This window comes from Pinus tabuliformis, chromosome 2_2 (genome assembly GCF_031772625.1).
Source record: "Pinus tabuliformis cultivar Carrire ecotype Pingquan chromosome 2_2, CPIR1, whole genome shotgun sequence".
In the NCBI taxonomy this organism is placed as follows: Eukaryota; Viridiplantae; Streptophyta; class Pinopsida; order Pinales; family Pinaceae; genus Pinus; species Pinus tabuliformis.
Window position 1 is genome coordinate 872035602 of NC_142300.1, and position 8736 is coordinate 872044337.

General features: G+C 39.2%; 1 protein-coding gene across 1 annotated transcript; it reads left to right on the forward strand.

Moving 5' to 3' along the window:
• Positions 1–1275: 1275 nt before the first annotated feature.
• Positions 1276–3289, forward strand: LOC149195757 (O-methyltransferase 11-like). Its single transcript, XM_089405421.1, has 3 exons — positions 1276–2096; positions 2573–2637; positions 2763–3289. The coding sequence occupies exons 1-3, from the start codon at positions 1376–1378 to the stop codon at positions 3060–3062; spliced, it is 1086 nt and encodes a 361-aa protein (XP_089261547.1). The 5' UTR covers positions 1276–1375; the 3' UTR covers positions 3063–3289.
• The last annotated feature ends 5447 nt before the right edge of the window (positions 3290–8736 follow it).

Below are 8736 nucleotides of genomic sequence, written 5' to 3' on the forward strand. Positions count from 1 at the left end.
TGAATTTCAAAATATAATGATAAATATATATAATCTAGTTGATATTATTAATATACTCCAGGTAAATATAAAAAGATATTAACAATAATATAATTATTATTAACAATAATATAGTGGTGAGAAATATATATTTTAAATAATAGCTAATATGTTAATTTTTAATATAATAATAAAATTTAATTTACTAAACTGTTATTATTTAAAATATATAATAATATATATACTAATCAAATTTTATATTATTATATAATATAATATAATATAATATATTATATTATATTATATTATATTATATTATATGATGCGATATTATTATTATTATATATGGTGATATATGATTATTGTGTTGCGTTGCATTATATTCATACGGCACGTGAGTGAAGTCGTGGTTCGATACCGACAAAACAAGGTCAATACCACCGAACTCAAGTCATGGTTTTCGGCAGGGTCTTTACATCAGAGAAAGTTTGGTTTCAAATCAAGTCATGGTTCTCAGCACCGATAAATGTTCAGCAGGTGTAGTGTTTAACTTGAATGCTCCGTCCCTGAAATCATGTCAAGGTTTTTGGCACCAATAAATAGTCAGTCGGTAGAGTGTTTAGTTTGTCGTATATAAAGTAGCTACAGCATAGGTAGAAAGGTCAAATTATTATATAGAAATGACATCATCATGTCAAGGTTAGAGTGTTTCGTTGGTCGTATATAAAGTAGCTACAGCATATGTAGAAAGGTGAAAATATTATATAGAAATGAACCCAACTTATCATCACAACTTCACAACATCAAATAGATGGCTGCCCATTCACATGAGTCCTCCCGCCGCTTCTGCTTCTCATGGACGGTTGATCCGGTGAATTCTCATCTTCTCCATGAGAAATCTTACTGACCAGTTTACATTTTCTTTTCTTTCTGGTAGACGTACCGTTCACGTAAACGTGAATCGATTCAGATGGAATTCTGATTATGGTTGAGACACTATTTTGACTGGGATTCATAACGGAGATGGAGGGACCCAGTGAGCCACGTAAACCGGTCTGGGCAACCTGCAATCGAAATAAGCTCGGCGCAACTTATTATCATAAATGATAAACCGTCAATTTTAAGCTGACACTCTTAATTTGTGTGGGCCATAAATCGAAACTCGAAGCAAAATATATGACGATCAGTAGTTTGGGCCCTGCTGTTAAATCAAGCTCACGGAAATTGAATGACAATTCAAAGTGTGACGTAGCAGGCGACAAGAACCTACCACCAAATACTATATATTTGGCATCCCTCTTCTTTTGCTATCCAAGTGAGCCTGTGGTGAGTTAAAAGGAGTTGTATGAACATCCAAGCTGTGAACAACTAAGGGTTTCTGGTTCAGGCTCCGGATATGAATATGCAATCTGTGAAGGACGAAGAGGCGCTTCGGGCTTCGGCCCTAAGTCTGGCATTTTCCTTACAGACCCCCTTTCTCCTAAAATGTGCAATTCGTCTTAAAATCCCTGACATCATCTCGAAAGCCGGCCCCGATGTTTCTCTCTCCGTGCACCAGATCGCCGCCCAACTCCCCTCTGAAGATCCCGACTTGGGCGCCCTTTCCCGCATTCTTACTTACCTTTCCACTATGGGAATCTTGCAGGCAATCGTGCCACCGGAGGGAGTTAATGCCCCCATGAACATAAAATATGGCCTTACCAATCGCACCAAAACCTACTTCACCTCCGAGGATATTAGTTCGCGAAGCCTTGTTCCCTTCGTTCTTTTGCAGACACACCCACTTTACGTTACCGCCTGGGACCATATTCACGAACGTGTGCTTCATGGCGGCGATAATTTCAAGAATTCTAGTGGCAATGGCAAAGACTTCTGGAATTTCGCAGCCGGCGAGCCGGAGTTCAATGCCATCTTCAACGCAGGCATGGTCTCCGTAACAAAGGCCACTATCACATATGTCTTAGCTGTTTACGACGGCTTCAAAGACATCAACACGCTGGTGGACATGGGCGGAGGGCGCGGGGAAGCGTTGAGTCTCATAACTGAAGCGCATCCTCATATTCGCGCTATCAACTTTGATCTTCCTCAAGTCATCGCAACTGCACCAACTATCCCCGGTATTTCTATTTCGCTTCTGTTAATCTTTATATGGTTATTTATGTCCAATTTCGCTGCCTCATTCATAGATATTATCATTATTTATAATTTAAATTTAAATTATAAATAGGAGTCGTTTCCCAAACGGTCAAAAGAATTTGGATAAAAATATTTGAAGAAATTTTGTAGTTCCTAGTGTTTGAATTATTTTTATGATGAAAATAAATTAACATCATTAAAATCCCATAATCACACAAAATTTTGAAATTTAATAACTATAATTCAAATTTACAAAAATCTCTACCCAAATTTTATCAAAATCCTAAGGAAAAAATCAATCTAGTTAGACTGCAGCTGCTTATAGCTTATAGATATACTTTTTCCCACATGCATATAAACATTTATATCTAAATCAAATCAAACTCCACCTCCTGAATTTTATTATGAGGATAGCGTGTTCCTTATCTATTCGTTAATCCTATTCTAATTCACGCAGGCGTACAGCACATGAGCGGAAACCTGTTTGAGAGCGCACCCTCTGCAGATGCGATTTTTATGAAGGTGAGTAATACTCTTGGCTGTTGTGATGGACTTTATTTGGACGTTAATTATTTGGTACAGTATATATGCAACATATTGGTACTTTATTTACTTATAAGAGTTTATTTTGGATTTGCCCATGAAAGAATTTTCTACATAGTTGGAACGACGAAGACTGCATCAAGCTACTGAACAACTGCCACCTCGCTCTTCCGGACAAAGGAAAGTTAATATTATCTGAGGCTATCTTGGATTTAACGGAAGGCTCTGACATGATAGGATCTGCCAATGTTTTAGATTCTGTTATGTTGAATTGTTTACCGGGAGGTGGTGAAAGGACCCGAAAACAATGGAATGATCTACTCCAAGCTGCCGGTTTTTCTATCTCTAAAATCGTGGGGAGGAACGGCACTTTAACTAAAGTTATTGAAGCAATCAAGTCCTAAATGTTTAGATATATTCCTACAGTTTATTTATCGCAGAAAATTAGTTTGCTTCTGAACCGAAATATATGAAGCAAGCTCATATATCTCAGGTTTAGTTTATTGCATTGTTGATATAGTTAGGATACCTACCAGTAATCACGCTGTCTCCACCAAAATATATTGAGAAGTCATGATGTAATCACAGTTGATTTATTATATTTTTAATACAATTAGGCTACTATTGAGTACTTTGTGTGCTGTGTCGACTTTACCGTGTATGTCTCCTACTTTATGATGTTAATGTTTGAAAGTATTTTGATAGCTATTATTGCTACACCACTAATATACAAAACAACGTATTTCACAACGCTAATGGTAAATATTTTAGCCGTGTAGTTCACGTTCTACGCGGTATTCTGTTATGGTTTAGAAACAACTTAGTTACCAAGGCAGACGATAAATATTTTATCTGTACAATTCATGCACTAACTGGGATTCTCTTTTGGTTTGAAAGTTGTTTCTTTTAAACAGGAGGACTCTTTTTTGTATTCCGGTTAAATAAACAGAAGCACATACAGTTTCTGTTATATAACGAGAAAAGTAGCTGAAAAGTAAACAGGTTGCATTCAGAAGACAAAAACGACAGCAGACAGGTTGCATATATATGAATGACAAAAACTTTAATGTGCTATTGTGATCAATTCACAATCATCAACACCCCAATGCTGGTACATAAACTCCACATACAACCATGGCTTATACCTAAGCACTTCTTGCACTTTGGAACAACATATATTTTACTATACTTAACCATTTATGATACTTTATTTACACTTTTTTATAATTAATTAAAATTAATAGAACTTACTATTTATAATGTTTTTAAGTTTAATTTTTTTTAAATGTGATAATTCAATGGAAGAACATTTATTTTATTTTACAAGTAAGAAGTTAGTAGTCCAATTTCATTGTACCTTGAAAGTCACTATCTGTCATTATATATTATTATTAGTTATCAGTCATTATATATCATTATTAGACAAATCTTGAATATGACCACACCATTTATACTTTTATACTTTTAGCAAAGCCACCAAATTTAAAATATCACATAATATCACATTTATACAACTTTGTTTTATACAAATACCTTTTTTCATAAGTATTCTAAATTTTATATAAAACTTTACAAACATCCTCTACACTCTCTTAGAATTACAGTCTCATATATGCTTCATTCCACTATTTTACTCTATACTTTTACCCCAAATAAACTTTTGCCCCCAAATAAACACACCAGACAGCTGCCTTTATTACTTTGTTCCTTTGCCCCAAATAAACAGTTGACCAAAAAATAGTTATGTAATCGTGCCCACCCAGTTACTCTTTTCAACGTCGCAAATATAATTGAGTCAAACACCGTTTGGCCAATGGGACGATGTTGGCCAATGGGACGATGTTGATGCCCTTGGGGCCTAAACGTTCTAGTCCATTGTATCTTTTGCGAAACCGAGTTATTATTTGCCAGTCCAATAAACGTTTTTTTTGAGGGTAATTTCCAAATTAAATTTTATGTCACATAATTTACGGGAAACCCTTATCCCGATTTGCAGGTTCTCCCAGCTTACTTACGTGGCTGTTTGGGCCCACCTCTCATTCTCCGTTTATAGAGACAGACGTTGACAATCAAATTTTTTGTCGGAAAAATTTTTGCAAAACGAAGTGTATTATTTCTGACATTTGTTATTGTCCCGGCGCCATTTAATGAGAAACTCGAGTGAAGGCGAGTTCGGGTGGAGGGCTCCACGAAGGTGCGCCCGCATGATGGTCTTGTGAAGCTTGGGTGGAGGGCTGCATGAAGGCGCGCCCATCCGGCGAGTTAGTAACTCTGGTGAAGGCGAGTTGGGTGGAGGGCCGCACGAAGGCGCGCCCGCCCAAACGAGTCATGCACGAGGTGGGTACCCGGTGAGGGCGCCCATGCACACGAGTTGGCAAAGGCAAAGTGTGGATTGTAAAGTGACCACCGTGCAAGGTGTGCACGAGGTGCAAGGTGTGCACGAGGTGGGAGCCTGGTGAAAAATGACACGAGCTGGTATTTGTCTAAATATGAAACTTGGGGTTTCCAAGGTATTACTTATATTTTTATGAATGCGGAAAATATATATTGAACTCGGGCAGACTCATATCATGGAGTTGGCCCTCCCTTTATACTGTTGCAATTGGGTATGTGTGTTAATCGCTGTGGATAATGAATGTGCATGGGTGTTCATCAGTGTAAAGGCTAATCTTAATACTTGGTAACGAAAAATAAACTAAGTATCGAATGTTAAGGCGTAGTCCATGAACATAATTATTGGTGAAAAGAAAGTGTTTGGTGGTGCCACACCTCGCTATAAGTGGTTGAAAGACTACCATTAGTGTAGGAGCGTGACAGTTGGTATCAGAGCTAGTGTTGGTGCGCTAGTGCTGGTGTTGAAGTGTTGAAGCTGATACACAATTGCACTTCGTGATAGTTGATATCAGAGCAAGGCTGAAGACTAGAAAGGAATTTCAAGTTTTGCATAAGCTGGTTCGAGTTTGCAGAAAGCTTGGTAAAGTAACAGTGGTGACAGGTGAAGTACTATCGAAGGAAGCTGATCTCACTAACAAGTGGAATCAAGGGTTGGTTCAATTGTGCAGGTACCTGGTGAATAGTGAAGAACGCTGAATGGCGAAGATGGTAGAGAAACCTATGACAGGTGAATCTAGCCATAATGCAAGTGAAGTCTTCTGGTACAAAGTGTTGGAACAAGTGAGTAGATGGAGTTTTGACTGGGTGGCAATGAAAGCCGAGAACATGAAAATTCAGGAACACTATTCAGAGCTAAGGAAGGAACTTGAAGAACTCAACAGCCAATGCGGAAATACGATGGATGGTGAACTCAAGGAACTTTATTAGGAGATCCAACAGAGTGGTCTTAGTCTTCGATAGCTCTTGGATGAGAAATCTTGGTTAAGGGAGAAAAGTGCCATGGTGGAGACCGAAATCAAGCAACTTGAGGAGGAGATAAATAAAAAGCTTCTTGGTAAGAAGGTTGTTGTAATTGAGCATGATGAGTTCGACTACATTAACAAGTTGGGGACTTACTATCATGACAATCCACAGGATCTTCGGAAGCTTAGTTTTATGGAGGTAGTCAATGGACACTTGGTTGGTGCACTTGAGCAGAATGCAATGAAGGACAAGCTTGAGGGAAATCAAGTTGAACCAGGATCAAATTACTTAGAAGAGCCAAGCAAGGAAGTAAAGTACCTTAGGAGGAATGTCAAATTGGAACATAAGCCAGTGGACACTTCTGAGGTCGAGTTTTTGAAGAAGGTTGCTGATGTAAGGCACAAGATAAAGCCGACAGAAGGAGGTGATGCCTTGAAGCTGAGTTTTATGCAGGTGACCGTGAAAGGCAAGAGATTTGCAGCTTTGGTAGATACGGGGGCTACTCATAGCTTCTTAAGAAAGAAGGTAGCAAAGTCTTTGGGAAGAAAGCTGAGATGGAGAAAGAGTGGAGTGCTTTTAGAGCAGTGAACTCTACCATGAAGGCTATTACTGGTGTGATGGAGAACACTCAGGTGAGAGTGGGCTTGTGGTGTGGAAAGTTGGACTTGAGGATTGTGGACATGGATGATCATTCTATGGTGTTGGGGCAAGATTTCATGAAGCTTTCACAAGCCATACCGATGGTGGACTGGGACATTCTCTTGATCACAACTAAAGAGAGAACTATGTTGGTTCCAATGAATAGAAGGAGTTGCTTGGGGTATAGACCGAGGATGAATTCTATGACTTTGTACCCCAAAGACTCAAATGTGAAGCATGAGGATGTGGAGTAAAGAGGACTTAGGAGTATGACTCAAACAACAAAGGAATGGAAGTTGTTTGACTTCATTGCAAGAGCGAGGAAGAAGGCAGGAAGTGGAAGATCAATTTCACGAATCTTGAAGCACTTGGCAGAGGCATCTTCTATTGAAGATCTTCACAATGAAGTTGCAAATGAAGGAAGTCTGAGTTCTACTTCAGAAGTAGGGGTTGGAGAAGGTTATGCAGGTAGAGATCTGGCTGGCATAGTGGAGTTTTTCAGGTATGCTATGGGCATATATGACTTTCAGTTGACGAAAGACAAGCTTGGTGAGCTTGGGTGTACATGTGAAGAGGTTGAGGCCGTGCACAGATACTTGAGGACACAACACCAATCTGATACACTGGTGGATGAGAGTTAGGGAGGAAAATTCCTAGCCCTCCTTTCTCGGTAGACAACCTTGGAGATGGGTTGGTGCAGGGACCTTATTTGGAAGGGGCTGCACCAACTTAACAAGGGGCCTTGGAGAAGGGCTTCTTTATGACAGATTTGCAAACTTGGATGCGGATGACCACATGTCGGGATGAGGGCTACTTGGTTGGATATCATGGAAAACTAGAGTCATGGACATTAGGTTGGAGACATGGAGCATGGCAGTTTATGTAGGGACATTATGCAGGAGCATGTGTAGAGGTGTCACTCATGGGCATTGATGAAACCAAAAAATGGGTAACTTATTTGGCTCATTTTACCTACTGTTCTTCATCAATCCACCATTTTTCATATATTATGCATGTTTTTGAGTATTTTTATGTTATTTGAACGAATAAAGGTGGTCACTTTACCAAGGAGGCTAATACGTGGCTATTTCAGGTTTTTTGGACAAATTTTGGAGCAAAGCCAAGCAATTATGAGCCAGGTGACAGCCAAGCATGAGGGAGCAAGGGTGAGGATTCGTAGGGAGGTTGTCTCTTGCATTAAATGGCCCTTCCTCGAAATCTCCACCCTCAACTCGGAGCTCAGCAGGCCACCAAAACGAATCCTAAAGGCAGCCGAGCAACTTTGTGAAGAGTGACTGTTTACTGGCAGTTTTAACAGTCGAGTCCCTTGAGTTAAGGATGGCTGCTAGGACCCTCGTAGTGCATAAATAGGAAGGCCTCAACCTTCGTAGTTTACTTTTGAAACTATTGGGTTTTGCACTATAGTGCTATCATTGTTTCAGCTCATTTTTGTAGCCACTACTGTATAACTTTCTTGTGACATGATTATCTTTGAGGAATGAAGAGCAACTTTACTTGGAATCAGTTCTGAGTTTTATTTCGGAGCCTGTAGCTCTTGGGGTTGGGCCCAACCCAAGTGCCAAGGCTTCCTTTACCCACTGTTATTTGCTTTTTATGTCTTTGCAAAATAATTTCTGTAAAGTAGATTAAAATCTTGTTGATTACCTAGGTCATTGTTGATGATTAGAAAGGCTTTTGATGTTCAGATTGAGTTGATAGGTTATTAACAGGGAAGAGCTTCAGAAAAAGGCCATCAAGCACCTCTGATTTCACCTCTCCCTCAGTGGGATCAGGAGCTGGGATCAAGGTGACCTTGCTGCCACCAAAAACACTATCTTTGCTTTGCCATGCAATCATTAGTGTTTGATTTTTATTTGCAGAAGTTGGTTACATGTTCAGATTCTTGATTGCTTCATTGCATAGTTGTTATATATGGTTTCATTGCAAATAAACTTCTGTCCATTCTCTTTACTATTAGCTAGATCAAATTAGGTTAATGTAACTAGGTCTCTGATTTTCCAAGTCTTCGTTGGTTCAGTTGGACAAACAACTTGCAGAGCACTCGTACCACTTCTCTATCTG

Coding starts and splice junctions, on each gene's coding strand:
- LOC149195757 (XM_089405421.1), top strand. CDS start 1,376: ATGAATATGCAATCTGTGAAGGACGAAGAGGCGCTTCGGGCTTCGGCC. Junction 2,097..2,572: donor AACTGCACCAACTATCCCCG/GTATTTCTATTT, acceptor TAATTCACGCAG/GCGTACAGCACATGAGCGGA. Junction 2,638..2,762: donor CAGATGCGATTTTTATGAAG/GTGAGTAATACT, acceptor TGCCCATGAAAG/AATTTTCTACATAGTTGGAA.